A 16,837-nucleotide genomic window follows, 5' to 3' on the forward strand; every position below is an offset into this window, starting at 1 on the left:
GCCCCCGCCACTTCTGCCGCGTGGGCCAGAACGGCGGCTGGAGCCGGCCGGCCGCCCGGGCGCTGGGCAAGCTCCTCGGAGAGCTGCTCTTCCACGCCGCGCTGACCAGGTGAGGCTGCAGGAGGAGGCCCTGCCTGTGCTTGCTCGGCAGTGCATGCAGGGTCGTGCTCTCTGCTCCGAGGGCTGCCCGCGTCCTTGACATAAAGCTTCTTGTTTCCTGGGGGCCTATCTGCTGCAACCTAATCCCAAATTAATATCTAGTGTCTTGGGCAACTCGGGCACCGGCCCAGACTCCTGGGTCTGCTTTGGGCCTCACGCCTTGATTTGTCCCTCTGTGAAATGGGTGCATTAATCCTAATCTGAGTCCACGAGGCTGACTCCGATGCGACTTTCCAGCCCATTGAGGCTCTGATACGTGGCTGCGGTCCTCTCTGGCACCAGGCTTGTTCCCAGAGGGACCAGGGCAGATGCCGGGCACACGCACACAAACGCATTGCTCGTCGCTCCTCCCAGCGCCCCCTTCACCTCCCGCCCTTCTCTCCCCAGCACGGAGGTGAACCCGGAGCACCACGCGAAGATCATCGAGGCGCTCGTCCTGGCTGGAGACACGGCCGAGAGGGACGTGGCACCCGGTAGGGAAGGGGTTTCCGTGGGACAGGCGGGTGGACAGGGCACGGGATCTCCCCAGCTCAGGCCTCCCAGCCTGGACATTGGTGCTGGTTGCATCGCTGGTCCACTCTCTCGGCACGCCCGAGGAGCTAGGTTTTCCTGCCGGGCTGCGACCGGGTTGGCAGTATCGGCGAGGGAAGGCGTCGACACTCCCTGCTTTTCACTGCGATCAAGATGTTCCTCTGGCAATTTGCAGCGTGGTGGTGCCGCCCGGGGCAGAGACAGGAGATCCAAGGCTGTCTCCCCTCCTGCCTCCTCTGCGCAGGGTCATTAGCGCTTGATTGGCAGCGCGGCTCAGCCGGGCTCCAGCAGCCACCCGGCTTTAATTGCTCTGCAGGGAATAGCCGAGGGATGTGCCTGGTGCTGGTGGTGTCTGGGATGGGGCCAGCCTGTGCGGGGAGGGAGGGGGACGCTGGTTGCGCTCCCAGCTGTATTTTCCAGCCACAGGTGGTTTGTTTCCTCCGCTTTCAGCGCCGCCGAGTCCTGGTTCTGGCCTCGCCTCTGCCACCTGGCTCAAGGTCACGGTGGTCGGCTTTACCGTGTCCCCCAGTTGCACCGAGCGGTTGTTTCGCAGGTGCCGGTTGTCAGGATCGACTGGGCCATAGCGCGGTCCCGGAGGCAGGCTGGCGGCGCCCCAGGTACCCATTGCAAGGTGTCAAGTCAAGGGACGAGGTGGTGTCGTGGCCCAAGCAGATGGTAGATCAGAGCCCAGCAGGGCAGGGGCAGGGACTGAGATGTGGCAGGAGGTCCGAGGAGCATGCAAACGAGGGATGCTGCTGGGACGAGTCCCGCAGGGGTTTGTAGTCCCCCTGTCAGGGGAATCCCATAGATTCTCCCCGGTTGCCTGACTCCTCATTTGTGTCCCCATGGGAGGGACCAGGCTGGCATCCGACCCGCTGCCTGGTGGTGCTGAGGACTCAGCCTCTGCCTACGGGCTTGGCTGCTCGGGTGCAACCCCCACGCTCCTAACGCTGCTCCGTTGAACCTCCCTCCTCGTGGGAGCAATGGCTCATGTAGGGGAAGCGGGGACAGGGCTTCCCCCCGTGGAGTCTGCTCTCCCCAGGGCTTCCCGCAGCAAGGACTGGTCCTTCTACCTGTGCCTGGTCCTGCCTGTTTGCAACCGAGTTAACAGAGCTACATCTATCGAACTAGACGTGAAAACCAAACATGCACTTGCAGTGGAGAAGTGCATGCAGGGGGTTGCTTTTCAATCTGGCTGTCTTTATTTCGGGTCGCCCTCTGCTTCCCAGCGTGCTGAGACTTTGGTCAGGATTTTTCCGGCATCCGCTCCTGACTCGGTTGAGCATTTTGAGTGGGATGGAGAGAAACTGCCAGCTCTGGCTCCTCTTCCCAGTTCTGATGTTAACACGCCGCTTGTTCGCACCTCGCGATAAATCTGTCGGGAGGTTGGGGTGGGCTCGTGCGCTGCAAACCAACACGCAAGCAGAGGGAAGCAGCAGAACATGCTGTTCCTTTGGGGCTGGATTCATACAGGGGCCGCAAGCATCGTCGTGTCCCGAACTGGCACATCATGTGCATGACCTTTTGGCTCAAAATGCGTTTTGAGAAGAGGTGATTATTTTTAAAGGCCTGGAAAACACCATCAATGCCCAGAGGTTTCCACGCAGCTTGCGCTCCTTCCCTGTCTCCCTCGTTTACCAGTCCCCGCAATGAGTTTAGCACGCTGAGTTTGAAGGCCGAGCAGAGCCCTGCACGTATGCGTGGCGTTACGGCCTCGAGGAAAATTAGGGCAGCATGTTCTTGCAGCTGGGGAGATTTCATAGATTTCATAGACATCAGGGCTGGAAGGGACCTCGGAAGATCATGGAGTCCAGCCCCCTGCCCAAAGGGCAGGAAGTCAGCTGGGGTCACAGGATCCCAGCAAGATGAGCATCCAGTTTCATCTTGAAGGTGTTCAATGAAGGCGCTTGAACCACCTCCGGTGGCAGGCTGTTCCAGACCTTGGGGGCTCGGACAGTAAAGAAGTTCTTCCTTATGTCCAGCCTGAAACGATCTTGTAGTAGTTTGTGACCATTCGACCTCGTCATCCCTTGGGGCGCTCTGGTGAACAGACGTTCCCCCAGATGCTGGTGGTCACCCCTGATAAACTTGTAGGTGGCCATCAGATCACCCCTGAGCCTGCGCTTTTTCAGGCTAAAGAGCCCCAGGGCTCTCAGCCTGTCGTCGTAGGGTCTGCTTCCCTGACCTCTGATCATGCGTGTGGCTCTTCTCTGCACTCTCTCCAGCTTCTCCACATCCTTTTTGAATTGTGGAGCCCAAAACTGGACGCAGGACTCCAGCTGCGGCCTCACTAAGGCCGAGTACAGGGGGAGAATGACGTCCCGGGATTTGCTTGAGAAGCATCTATGGATGCAAGCCAGCGTTTTGGTCGCTTTACTAGCCGCAGCATCGCACTGCAGGCTCATGTTCATAATGATGAAGGAAAGTAAGCAGTCTTTCTGGAAATATAGTTTCCAGATCAGCATGTGCTATGCAAAAAATAAAATTAAATTAAAATTGGCATTACAACATTATTCATAGCGAAACACAAAGAATGTGCCACATTCTGGTAGACATAAAATATGTATTAATTCTTACTGTGGTCCCAATTCCGAACAGTATGGGTCCAAGGACAGAGCCTTGGGGGACCCCACTGGTCACAGGACACCACGATGAGTGACTTCCATCGATTACTACCCTCTGGGTCCGACCCTGGAGCCAATTTTCCAGCCAGCGGATCGTGGAGGACCCAAGGCGACAATTGGCCAGTTTCTCCAAGAGGCGATCATGGGACACCAGATCGAAGGCTTTTTTGAAGTCAAGATATATGACATCAATCTCTTCTCCCTTGTCCAGGTGATAGGTCACCTGGTCGTAGAAGGAAATGAGATTGGTCAAGCAAGACCTACCTGCAACAAACCCGTGCTGGCTATCCCTTAAGATGTTGGCGTCGGCCAGTCCATTAAGGATGGCCTCTTTAATAAACTTTTCTAAGATCTTCCCCGGGATAGAAGTCAGGCTGATGGGCCTATAGTTAGCCGGATCCACTTTCCTCCCTTTCTTGAAGATAGGCACCACATTGGCCTTCTTCCAGTCTTCGGGCACTGCACCAGAGCGCCAAGAGATTTGCAAGGGCAAGACGATGCTTTGACAATTGGAGACCGAAGGACAGGGGAGAACAGGGCTGTGAGTAGAGCCGAAGGGATGTTTGCTTGTTGCCGCATGGGGCTGGGGGGTTTCTGCCCCTGTCCCCCTTGCTGCTTCATGTGTCGTGGGGTGGGCACCTTTCTCAGAGGCGCTGGGTGCCGGCTGCAGCTCAGGCCAGGGATTTGGACCGGGCTGTGCCAGTGCTCCTGCTGGGACATAAAGCTGGCTAGAGGGTCTTGCACCTCTGCGCAGGGTCAGTCCGATGCCATATTTGTGGTCACTTTTCCCCACTGGTCAGATTGGTCCAGACTGGGGGGTTTTGCCTTCCTCTGTGGCGGGGGCACGGCCTCTGCCTGGGATCTCTCGATGTGCATTAACAACCTTTGCAGCCGCAGGGTGCTGGCCGCCGCGGTGCCCCTGCCTTCCCTGCGGCAGGTTCAGGTGCAACGTCTGGTGCTGTGTCAGGCTGACAGCAGCTTGCTAAGAGGTTGGGTGATGGGGTTGTCTGGGCTGGTTTGGACAGGGCTGATCCTGCCCCAGGCAGGGGTTGGCCTGGACGTGACGTCTGGAGCTCCCTTCCAGCCCCACGGCAATAGGAGTCTGTGCCGCTACGAGACAGGGCACTGCTCAGTCCTGAATGATGCTGCAGGCTCGGTCTCTCGTGTCTGTGGGCGGCGCGGTGTTTGCCAGCATGTACCCGACTGTGGTCTCATTCCTAAATCGTCGTCCGCCCCCAAACTTTGCCACCCTTTAATTGCCAACATAATACAGCCGTGACCTGACTCACCCTGCTTTGCTTTCCTGCTTTCCCAGCACTTCCAGGGACCCGCTCTGGATCATTACCACGCGACTCAGGCCAGGCGTCACTCCACAGGTCTGGCAAACAGCCCCTCAGCTACTGGCTTCGTTATCTTCCCCCCTCTCCGTTTGCTTCATCCCTTCATTGGCACTGACTGCGCTTGTGACCTCCTTGGGTCATGGCAGCCCATAGCCACTCTGGGTGCATGCACAGCGCTGAGTGTGATCCCAGCCTCATCGTCGTGCAAATCCCAGCACCGTTCTGGGATTAACTGGGAAGAAAGGACACGCGCAAGAAGCCCGAGACAGGAGGAAAAGGGGCAGGGGATCTTGTTTTGCAGCAAACGGGGTGACTTGCTTTGCACCCAACACCTCACCTGGGTGCCAGCATGAAGCCTGAGCTGGCAGGCCTGCATCCCCGCCGTGGGCAATATGCTTATGCTAGAGACCAGGGACTTGGTTCAGACAAGACCCTCCATTTCCCCAGGTGTGCCAGGCAGTGGTCCCCGGGCACTGCCCTGCACGCCAGCATCTCTGCTCCATGTCAGCATTTCCCTCGCGGTCTTGCAATATCCTGGAGCCCCCTGAGAATAGCCTGGCGCCTTGTACCGCTGCTGGGGGCAGCCTCTTCTGCTAGCGTGCGGGGCTCGGACGGGGCCTTGGCTCCCTGACCTGCCGTGAACGTTTTGCAGCCTCGGACGGGCAGCGGCGAGCCGGGGGGAATGCGAAGAATGCGGCAAGGAGCCTTGGCTCTGAGCGGCTGCATTCTTCCCCGGGCGTCTGCACCGCGCCGGGTTCCCCGCGCCGCTCCTTGTCTTTCCTTGATAGCAAGTCCAGGACCACCCCCCCTCCTCCCCAAGTGGGGTTTTGCCATCCCCGCTGTCGTCCTCTCTCCTCACAGCTGGAAGAGGTGCGGCGTGGCCGTCACCCCCCCATGCACACTCATGCATGCGGTCCTGCAAATGCACACTCCATATACACACAAAAAACCAGACATCCACACGTGTGCATTGCACAGTCACTGCCGGGTTATCCACAGGGCCTGCCTTGCCTCTGGCACTCCCTGACCCACAACGCATCTCCCGGGCGCGAGCTCTGGCCGCAGGGCAGAGGCGAGGAGGGGCGCTTGGCTCAGCTGATGCCGTGTTGTCAGTCCAGCCCAGCAGCTGCAGCCGGCTGTGCCATGCAAGTTGCCATGCTTGGGGGTAGCTGCTCCGGGCTGTACGCTGGCGCATGTCAGGCCTGGCCCACCCCGGCAGCGCGTCCAGCTGCAGGCACCAGGGATCTCCGAGGCTCCCGGCATCTCCGCGCAGGCCAGAAGGGCAGGGAGGAGCAGCTCATAGAGGCTCTGCTCGTCCTAGGCTTCCAGCCATAATGTCTATGAGTAACGTCTATGCGGCAGGGACCAGGCTCATTTCTTTCTCCTTCCAGCTCTGCAGAGAAAGCAGCTCTTTCTGGGAAGCTCCTTGCCCCCGGGTCCTGCTCCGTGCGTCTGCCGCTCCAGCCTGGAGCCTCCTGCTGCTGCGCCCGGAGGTACGCCCCAGCTCTGCCGTGGCCCTGGTGCAGAGGGGGAAACCGAGGCACTGAGAGCAAAGGCTCCCCAGGCAGCCTTGTAGAGCAGGGCAGGGAATTGAAACCAGGGGTCTGGAGCCCCTGACCCCTGGGCCGCCTTTCCCCGTACCTGATTCTCTGCATTGCAATTCCCCTATGAGCATTTCTTTGTCTTCCTGGAGCTCCCCTCCCATCTCATAGCACAGTGCAGACGTAAAGAAAGCAGCACCCATGATGCGTGGGCTTCACGGACCAGGCCACCGAGGCCCGGGAAAGCCAGGGCTCGAGCACAGCCCACCAGGCAGAGCTGGGGAAGGGAGCAAGCGTCGCGGGGAAGAGCTGCAAGCAGGGGTCCTTCTGCTCCCACCGCCCGGCAGGGTCCCGCCAGCCTCCCAGGGCGGCAGGGCCCTGGGTCTAGAAGATAGAGGCAGCTGGTGTGAGCCTGGGATGGGGCCAGTGTCGGAGAGGCCGAGCGCTGGGATGCCCTGGAGCTGCGAGGGGCTGAGGATGGAGGAGACGAGGCCCACCCTGTGTCTCTCCGGTGCCCTTCCTGGCCTCCCCACATCCCTCTTCAGCCCAGCGAGATCCTCTGGATGACCCCCCATGGGATGGGGACTGTGGCGGGGTGGAGGCAGAGGGCTGGGCGTCCTGGCTTCACCCGATCGGGGTGGGGATGTGGTCTGAGCGCGCCACGGCGGGAGCCAGGACACTGGGGTCCAATTCCCAGTTCCTTCGACTGACTCAGTGCGCGTGACTCCTTCGTAACCTGTTTATCTCTGAACAATGAAGGCATTATGGCTCCTCTGTCATCACGGGACGGTGTTGGGAGGCTTAATTCAATGTTTGCAGAGGGCGAGGAATTATTATTAGCTTCCTAGAAGGAGCCGTAGCTTCCTGGATCAGTCGCCCGCCTCCCCGGCTCCCACCACACACGCATGCACACACGCGTGTGCATGGGGGAAGCTGTGGCTTATAATCATAGGTGGGGAGTAGATATAAATACCCAGCCATAACCGGCGGGCGAAGTGCAAATCCCATATAAATAGCAGTCAAGAGTTTACAGCCGGCGAGTGACCTCACCCTGACTCCGGCCTGGATAGACCTCGGGCGAGTGCCTGCGGTTTGGGGCATCATTGCTAATACCCTCGGGGCGAAAGCTCCCTGCTTTCCTCCCAGCGTTGCTCCGGCTGGGATCCAACCGCCGGCGGTGATGTTTCGAAGGCCCTGCCCCATCATCACGCCTTTCTACGTAGTCCACGGCCCCCTCGTCGCGGCAGGAGAACGAGGACAAGAAAGCAGCCTTTTTGCTCCGTAAAACCTGTGCGTGCTTCTCCAAGCCGTTTGCAAAGGGCAGGGGGTGCTGCTTTGTGTGAAAAACAGCGAGGGCATGAAGAGAACATTATTTTTTGCCTAAATTCCCCTTAAATTTCCTATCCTGGCCATGACTCCAGTGCAGAAGTATGTGAGCTTGGACAAGCCACCGCGGTGCCTCCCTCGGAGGCCGGCGTCGGGCTCCCGTTCACCTCCCCGGGCCTGGCTCCCTGCTCAGGCCGCGTCTCAGCTCTTTCACTTTGTGGCCAAAACCACCTCGCTTTCCGGGCACCAGGGTTTCCAGTGAAAAAGGAATGCTTTCCAGGCAAACACATGTTTTCTGCAGTCACTTTTTCACCCCCCCACAAGCCCTTCATTTCTGTCAAGACCAAGTCTGGAGGGAAAATTTCGGCCTGGCATTAGGGTTAAGGGCATCAAAGCCCACACGGGCATAGTCCTGGGGTGACCCTGGCTGGCTTCGCAGGTGCATTCAGCAAGGAAATGCCCATTGCTGCCACATACCTCCAGCAGCTTCCTCCATCCGTGCCTCCAGCTAGCCCGTCTCCCCGTGAGCTGCTTGCTGCTCCCGGGGTCGCACCCCGAGACGCCAAGGCTTGCTCTGTCTGCCAAAGTCCTGAAATCTCCCCCCAGTCACGGGGTCAGCCTGACAGCCCTAGCACACATGGGCACAGGCCTGGCCATTGGGAACAGGAGGGGTGAATCCCTCTGCCCCGTGGAGGCAGAGCCCCCCAGGGTCGTGTCGGAGGGACCTGAGCATCCCCAGGCCGGGAGCAAGGCCGCGATCAGGCCACATCCCAGCCGGGTGCACAGCGGCTGTCATGCAGCCCCCTAGTCATGGGCAGCCCATGGCTCCCTGGCACCTGACACGCGTGATCCGACTTGGAAGTGAGCTGCAGAGGCAGGAGCATGGGAGGGGAAGCACCTTGCTGGGACAGATGGCCTGGTGTGTCCCCTCCTTGGTAAAGGGGTGGTTGTGGCTGGCTGCAGGGAGACATCTGCTCCCGCAGTCCTGGTGCCACACGGAGGCTAAGGGAGTAGACCAAGGCTGCCTGGTCAGTCAGTGGCAGAGCAGGGGCAGTGCCTGAAGGCCCCGGGGACCCCATTGTTCGTATCTGAGCAGGATGCCCTGATGCCCAGACTCCCCAGAGGGTTTGCCATGCGATAGGGGCTGCGTGTCTCCGGATCCCCTCGTTGGCATCCCCTGGCTGGGCTGAGCTGGGCCGCGAGCAGGCCAGGGAGGGCCAGCCCTGGTGAAGCGGCTCTCCTGGGCAGTATCACGCGGGTCTGGGCAAGGGGAGGCTGCCAGGCCCTGATCCCACCTTCATGGAGGCCACATCCCCTGTGAAGCAGGGCTCCTCCAGCAGTGGGGGAGCCAGATCCTGCTGCCCACCAGACTGGACCAGGATCCCCCAGCTTGGCCCTAGGAACAGTGGGTTGACGACTCGGACCCCTCCCTGAAGCTCTCCAGACTCTGTGCGTGTGTGTCCACACGTGTGAGCATATGCATGAATGCGTATGCACATGCATGTGTGTGCATGTGTGTATGCACATCTTTGCATGTGTGCATGTGCATGCCTGTGTGTGCACATGCATATCATGCATGTGCATGTGTGAGCACTCTGTTGCCTCAGCATGTGTGCATGTGTGTCATGCATGTGCATGTGTGTGTGACTGCTCTGTTGCCTCTGCTTGTGTGTGTATATTTGTGCATGTATGTGTGCACATGCATGTGTGTGTGCATATGTGTATGTCATGCGTGTGTGTGAGCACTGGTACTACAGCGTGTGTGCGCGCGCACATGTCTGTGTGTGTGCATGCGTGTGTGAGTGCTGTTCCCCACTGTGTGCATGCACATGTGTGTATGCACGTGCACGCTTTTTCCATAGTTTCGTAGTTGGTCGGGTCGGAAGGGACCTGAGCAGATCATCTAGTCCGACCCCTGCCATGGCAGGAAAGAGTACTGGGGTCAAACGACCCCAGCAAGGTGTTCATCCAGCCTCCTCTTAAAGTCCCCCAGGGTAGGAGCCAGCACCACGTCTTTTGGAAGTTGGTTCCAGATCCTAACCGCCCTGACAGTGAAGTAGCGCCTCCTGATGTCTAGCCTGAACCTACTCTCCATCAACTTACGGCCGTTATTCCTTGTTACTCCCAGTAGTGCTCGGGTAACACGGACTCTCCCATTGCCTGCTGGTCACCCTTGGCCAGTTTGCAGACAGCCACCAGGTCCCCTCTCAGCCTTCTCTTGTGGAGGTGAACAGGTTCAGGTCCCGTCGCCTCTCCTCGTAGGGCCTGCCCTGCTACCCCCGATCGTGTGGGTGGCCTCCTCTGGACCCTCTCCATGCTGTCCACGTCCCTCCTGAAGTGCAGCGCCCAGAACTAGACGCAGTACTCCAGCTGCGGCCTGACCAGTGTCACGTAGAGGGGGAGGATCACCTCCTTGGCCCTGCTCATGATGCATCTGTGGATGCAGACAAGGTGCGGTTGGCCTTCCTGACCGCGTCCCCACACTGTCGGCCCATGGTCATCTTGGGGTCTATAATGACTCCAAGATCCTTTTCTGCCTCTGCACTGATGAGAAGGGAGTTCCCCAGCCTGTAGGTATGCTGCTGGTCCTTCCTCCCCAGGTGCAGCACCTTGCACTTGTCAGTGTTGAACCCCATCCTGTTCTCATCGGCCCACCCCTGTAACCTGTCCAGGTCCGATTGCAGCCTATTCCTCCCTTCTAGCGTGCCCACTTCTCCCCAGCCGGGCCTCGTGCAGCAGGGAGACGATGCAGCAGGAACAGCTAAGGAGTAACCCCTGCAGCGAGACCTCGGCGTCCTCCCTGCTGGCACTGTGAGCCTGTGCCCCCCCATCCCTCCCCCCCGGGAGGGCCAGGCTGCCTTATTGGAAGCTGCCCCCCCACCCCACACCCTATAGAGAAAGCAGGCTTTCCCAGAGACCCCCAGAAGACCCCGCGCCCCACTTCACAGGGCTTATCGCCTGAGAGGGTTGGAAGGGCTCTGTAGGCTGACGTGGCACACGTGGGCCCTAGGGGAGGGGCAAGGGGGATCGGGCAGGGAACGACTGGACCACAGGATTTCGTAGTTTCATAGTTGTTAGGGGCTGGAAGGGACTGGGGCTGGGGTCCCTGTGCCCGCCCGGGGTAGGTGCAGAGGGGCCTGGGGCATGAATAGGGGTGAGGGGGCAGAGCCAGGCCAGGCCCTTTGCACACAGATCCATGCCACCCTCTGAGTGCCCCCCACCCCGGCTTTCCCCATCTTCCCCCCTGCCAGCTACTTTGCACCTCACCGCCTCGGGCCTTTAACCACCCCCTGGGTCAGGACTTCCCGGCTCACCGGGGACCCCAGCACCCTTTGGGGTGTCCCTGGATGAGACACGGCCGCCTCCGATCCATCCAACCCCCCCTTGGGCCAGCGCGGCATCGACTGACATCGCGGCTCCTCCGAGCTGGCATGACATCATCTCCCTTCCCTCGCCAGGCGCTATTTATAGGCCTGTTAATTGACTCCCCTTTGCTTTATTATCTGTGCACAGGCTCTTTCTCCCCAGGCTGCAGAAGCCTCTTTTTTTTTCTTTTCTTTTTTTTTTTTTTGCTCATGATGCAGCAAAGCTCAGCTCCCCGGCGAAGCAGGCGGGGGGAGGCCGAGAGCAGGGCCCCATCCTGCAGAGCCAGATGTGTCCGGGGTAACATTTTCCAGCCGCTCCATGGCCCCGGGGGGAAGGGCTGGAGCCACTCGCTGTGCCCAGGGGAAAGCAGGAGGGAGAGAAAGCACCGACAGCTGAAACTCCCTGCAGCGTTAAGGGGGGAGGTGGAAGACACATCCCCATCGACATCTGCCGCCCATGTTGGCCCAGGCTGAACGTGGTTTCGGTTTTCCTTCAATCACCAGCTCCCGGAGCCTTGTGAAACCCAGAGGCTATCGGTGTTGGCAGCCTCTGGTGAGGGATCTGCTTAGAAACGGGGCTGCACGAAGCTCAAAGTCTGGAAGAGAGATGCATTTAGAAAGCAAGCAAGGGGTTATTTTTGTAGTCTCGTGCTTTCTCCCTGCTGACCTGGTGTCCGATGCCTGGCCATGCTGGGAAAGCAGGCCGGTCGGGTGGAGGGTCCCGTCCCAGCCCTGGCTGCGGTTGTTTCCGCGTGAAGGCGGCACAGCCTGGAAGCGGGACAGCCCTTGTGTTACGCTTTTTGGGCGCACGATGTGAGCATCCCTCGTCTGTAGGAGATGCCCATTTCCCTTCCTTGCTCTTTTGGCTTCCTGCCCCGGATTCGGGCTTCCCAGGGGGGAGGCTGAAGTGAAATCAAGCTGCCTGGGACCTAAAAATAACTTGCAGAGACCTTCCCTAGCATGAGCTTCCTGCTTTCCAAGGGCTTCGCTCTGAGCGCTAAACTGACGCTGTCTCTTTAAATCAGCTGCCTGTCATTTCATTGGTGGAGCCTGTCACTGGTGGAGGATGCATCCTGGAGGGGGGTTCCCCCTGGAGCTTGCTGGGGATCCCACCCGGGTGGCGGACTTGAATTGCTCTCCCTTGGTAGAGCCAATGGGTTTCCCCCTGGTAACAGCGGGAGCAATTACCATACTGACCCATATACCACACGCACCTTTGCCCCAAAATTAGCAACTGAGAATTGCAGCGTGCGTCTTAAATAGGGGAGTGCCAGGGTGATGTTGCAGACACGACGGTCCAGGAATGATGCCAGCGGCAAGGATTTCTTAGGGCGACAATGGATGCCTTGCATTTGAAAGCTGATCTGACTCTATCCCAGCTATGTAGTGGGTCAAGTAACAGAGATCCCCTTAAGAAATCCTTGCCTCTCCCTTCAATAGGGAACACGAATCCAGTTTGATTCAAAGGAAAAGTCTTTTTCTTTTTCTTCATTCTGCCTTCCCAAAGCAAGGTGTGTGTCTGGGGGGCGCGTGGTATGCGAAAAAATACAGTAAACGCTGATCAGCGTTGGCAGGGGTCACGATGGGCGTGGGAGCCATTTCCAAGGGGGTTTCTCACAGAGCCCAAAGCCTGCGGGGACAGGACGGGAGCCGGGGAAGGAGCCAGAGCCCAGAGGAGAGGGTTTGAAGGCAGAGCGAATCAGCAGGTCCCCGGCGGATCCCACGGGCTTCGGGTTCACGTCGCATCAGGCAGACAGCACAGGAGTCCCCTAATGCTTCTGTTGAACGGGGTCTGATCTTCCTCGAAGCCTCCTGAAATGTGGACCGTCTCCCCCGCCGGCTTTTCCCCCGAGCCGTCCTCTTCGGAGGCCTCGCCAGGCCGCGCGCTGCTTTGCTTGCTGCTGAAACGAGACCCTCCCCGGGGCCCGCCAGCCTGGCTGCCGGCTGCCCGATAGAGAAAGGGGATACGCCGCCGGCTAGAAGCAGGAGCACATCTTATCAGCCGGCGAGGCCGGACTCCAGTCCGCCGGGGGCTCCGACAGGCCGGCCTGGCACCAGCGCTGCTGCCCCCGGACCAGCGCGGAGGGCATGAAGTGGCACGAGCTAGCGTCCCGTCTCAGCCAGGTCTGGCCCCGCACGGTGCGGGGCAAGGGGCACACCTCCAGCCCCTGCCCCTCGCCGCCGGGCTGAGCACAGCACGGTCCAGCCGGCGGGATGCCGGCTACCTTTAGGCTGCAGGGTTTCTCCCCGGGGGAGTTAGAAGCCGTGTCCCGCCCCAGCCGAGAGCTGCCCTTCTGCAACCATCGGCTCCGAGGCACAAGGACTGGCCCTGCTCCCTGCCGTCCAGTCTGCCCGAGCGCCGCGGGCTTCTGCTCTTCTCCAGCCGTTTCTCCCCCGCAGCCTCCTCCCAGGCCGAGGCTCTCCCAGGCTAAAGCTTGGATGCTGTCTGAGCGCTCACATCCACATGCTTCCTTCAGCCGATCAATGCTGGAGAGTGCCAGGATGCATATAATTAATGGCCATACTTATCGGTGACCTGTCCGCACCCCCTTGGCTGCTCATACCATTGTGGAGCACAAGCAGAAGACCCCTAGCCACCCCACGAAGCACAGCAGAGCTGACCCTGAGTGCCTGGGGGCTGTGGCACCAGTTTGGGCTGGAGATTCGCACCCGGTCCAATCGCTGCCTGCACAAGAGGCCAGCGGGAAGCCGCCTGGGGGGAGCCAGGGAGGCAGAACGGGACGTACCCCTCGGCCTTCCCCCCTCATGTCCTCTCCGAAGCACGTCTCCCATCGGACTGGGGCATCCCGGACAGCCTGATACTGGCAGCTCTCAGGGCCTGGTGGTGAGGGGACCGGCCAGCCAGGAGGAAATGCCATCACCCCATGTCCTTCCGTGACTGTTTGCATGAGCGAGATTTACGGACGCTTTAAAAGTCTTTCTGACCTGATCCCCTTGCTGGGCCCAGTGCCCTGCTCCGGACACACCGCCCTGTGCTGAGCTGGGGAGGGCACCGGTGGCTCCGGGTGCTGTGTCTGCCCCTCGTGGGCACAGGAGATGGCAGTGAAATGACCCGCTTCCCGGCAGCAACGGGGGCTGTGGAGCCAGATGCCAGCGGGGTGACCCCAGGGGTGCTGCTGACGGAGCTAATTGTATCCTGCTTACTGTTAATTGTGGATCGTGACGCCACAGAGCCGTGTCAGGAAAAACCCCGATGGAGCTTAAATAATGGTGGGCTCAGGCATCTCTCTGCTCCCCCAAGAAGGATGCCGCGCCCCCACCTCCCTCCCTGGATAACGGCAGAGGAAACCCTGGTCAGGCTGAGCTGGGGGAGAGCTGGATCCTGACCCACAGAGCATCATGGGTGGCAGTGGGGCAGGCTGGTCTAGCAGACCTGGGCGATCGTGGCCTTGGGATGTTGGCCAAAGGTGTGTCATCCCTCCATGCCTCGGTTTCCCCATCTGCAGCAGCAGCCCATCTGTTCAGCTCCTTGGGGCAGGGGCAGTCTCTGGGTTTGCCTGGCACAGCGGGGCCTCCATCTCAGCTGGAGATGTCTCTGCAATGGTCCCACGGACGTGCCGCGGTGATAGCCGGACTCCCTGTGGGCCCGTCGGAGCCCCTTCTCCAGGGACTGCCGGGGGTGGTATAAGCCCGGTCCCCAGCACACGGGTGTGCTCCCAAGGCAGGCGCCAGCTTTGCAGCTGCTTCGTTTGCCCCCGAGCCCCTTCTCTCAAGGCCCAGCTTGCACTGCCCATGCCTTGCTCTCTCCCAGATAACCATCCCCTGGAAACAGCAGTCCCAGCAGGGCTGAAACCCCCTCCGAGCTCCCCCTGCGGAGCCCTGTTGCTGTATCGGGAAGACAGGCGGAAATGCACCGGGGCCGGCTCCCAGCCCGCTTCCTCCGGTGCCGAGTGGCCGGAGCAGATAAGGGGTGATAAGGCCGGAGCATTGTGTGTGTTCAGGCACAATAGCATCGCCGGGGAGGTTTCTGCTGCCGGGGCCAGGCTCTGCGGGGGAAGAAAGCTATATATTGTTCCTCTGTGTGTAGCACGCAGCTCAGCACAGTGCCGTCTCCCCGCCCTGCCCCGTCTCCCAGCCCTGGGTGTAAACCTGGGGCAACCAGTTGCCCTGCCTGGGTACCCAGCTGCCCCGGGTGCATCTGGAGGAAGCCCCAGGACCCAGAGCCCCTGTCAGCCAGAGAGCATCTCACATCCTCCACTCGTATTCACGCAGCCTGGAGCTGCAGGCAGCGTTCCCATCCCCTAAACAGAGCCTCCTGGGACATGTGAGCAGGGGAAGCAGCCCAGAGCAAGAGTGTGCAAGGGGCACGGCAGGGGGTGCAGTTGCATGTGCAAGGACCTGTGTCCCCATGAGCCAGGGCAGGGGAGCAACATCTGAGCAGGGCCTGCAGGGACGCGTGCAAGAGAGGTGGGGGTGCATGGAACAGCGTGCAAGGGAGGGCATGCTTGTGTGATATGCCAGTGAGCACGGGTGTGCATGTGTCCCATGTCCCTTCTTTGTGGGAACCCCAGCATCTGCCCCCGGTGGGGTTGTCCTTGCCGGTAGATCAGGCCCCCTCACACAAGGCCCTCATGCCCATGGCTGCATGGAGCCGCACAAGCACGGGTGACACACGTGTGTGTTCTCATGACAATGCCGGTGCCTGCCTTGCTGATGCTGTAGCAGCCCCTTGAGCTGGACCATGTCTGGCCACGGGCAAAGAGAAGAGGATCAGGGCACTTCTCAGGGGACGTGTCCATGGCAGACACAGCCTGTGTCCATGGCTTGGGGGACGTGTCTATGGGGCATTTGTAGGCAGAGACAGGTACAAAGTGCCCCATGGCAGAGCTTTCCTGCCGTCGAAGGGCTCTGGCTGAACACCACCTCCGGGTCCCCCAGCTGTCCCGGCAGCAGATTGGGGTGCAAGGCCTGGGGCTGTCAGGACTGACGGTCGTTTTGCTTCGAGGCCGGACAGTGGATGTGTCTGGGCTGGTTTGGATGGGGCCGATGCTGCCTCAGGCAGGGCTCGGACTGGATGCGACCCCCGCAGCTCCTTTCCAGCCCCGCGGCTCTGGGATCCTCTGACTCTACCCTGACGCCTGCACGCGGCGAATGCGTCCGCGCCAGGTCCCCCCTGCCTTTGCACGCCAGCCCAGGAGACGCCTGGCAGGGACCTTCCTGCCACCCGGTGCCTTCACGGTGCAGAGACGCGGTGCCCATCCCATGGCGGACAAGCGAGTCCGGAAATGGCTTTGCACCGCCGTTAGCCGGACTGGCTCAGGGGCAGCAGCCCCGTGAGTCACCAGCCTCCAAGGCCCAAACTTCCTCTGCTATAAATAGCTGCTGCCTGGCTCCCAGCCCTGCAGCCAGCATCATTGCCGCGTGACTCAAGGCACACGGCCTGGCGGGCCAGCTCCTCCAGCCGGGGAAAAGCCAAGGTCCCTCCTCGCCTCGGAGGTAACCGGAGCCCCGGCGGTTGTTGATTCAGGCAGGAGCAAGGCTGAGCAGGGGATGGTGGGGAATATGCCCCCTTCCTCACCGCGGCTGAGTCCTCCCTAGGGAAGACATCTGCTTCTTCCCTGGGTGACTCTGGGATCCAGTGTTGCTTGGCCCAATGTGGGGCATGACGGGCATCCACGGGCCGAGTGAGGATAACCGAGCTGGCTGGCCCGTACCCAGGGCAAACAAATGCAGAGTCAGGAGCCCGTGTCCTTCCTTCCAGGCCGGGGGAAATCTCACGGCAGCACAGAACGAGCTGCTCCAGCTTCTTTCCGGGGAAGCGCAGCCAGGAGGGCCAGGAGGGTGGAGCGGAGCAGGGTAGTGCCAACGTCGGGCGTGGGAGCCCTGGATGTGCCCGCTGAGGACAGCAGGAGTCAGAGGAACGGAGCACGTGGGATCAGCACCCCTCATGCAAACCTGGGGCTCGTTAAGGGCCTGTTCGTTACCCCCCC

The 16,837-nt window shown here is 60.3% G+C and overlaps 2 protein-coding genes and 1 long non-coding RNA gene across 3 annotated transcripts in view; 2 read left to right on the forward strand and 1 right to left on the reverse strand.

Annotated features, from left to right (window-relative positions):
• LOC112550695 (phosphatidylinositol 3-kinase regulatory subunit alpha-like) overlaps positions 1-1,274 on the forward strand; it is a 46,212-nt gene extending 44,938 nt beyond the window's left edge. The window contains exons 7-9 of the mRNA XM_025207114.1: positions 30-66; positions 547-632; positions 1,141-1,274. Of these exons, the coding sequence (XP_025062899.1) occupies positions 30-66; positions 547-632; positions 1,141-1,274 (257 nt within the window). The remainder of the gene's footprint in view (positions 1-29; positions 67-546; positions 633-1,140) is intronic.
• Positions 11-16,837, forward strand: part of LOC102380057 (phosphatidylinositol 3-kinase regulatory subunit gamma) — a 93,092-nt gene continuing 76,265 nt past the window's right edge. The window contains exons 1-2 of the mRNA XM_025206538.1: positions 11-109; positions 547-632. The gene's annotated coding sequence lies outside the window, so the exon portion shown is untranslated. The remainder of the gene's footprint in view (positions 110-546; positions 633-16,837) is intronic.
• On the reverse strand, positions 11,002-14,635 carry LOC112550599. The gene is made up of 2 exons (XR_003094529.1): positions 12,101-14,635; positions 11,002-11,482 (listed from the first exon to the last, which is right to left on the reverse strand). It is a non-coding gene; the product is annotated as an uncharacterized LOC112550599 (long non-coding RNA).

Source organism: Alligator sinensis, unplaced genomic scaffold (genome assembly GCF_000455745.1).
Source record: "Alligator sinensis unplaced genomic scaffold, ASM45574v1 scaffold781_1, whole genome shotgun sequence".
NCBI lineage: Eukaryota > Metazoa > Chordata > Crocodylia > Alligatoridae > Alligator > Alligator sinensis.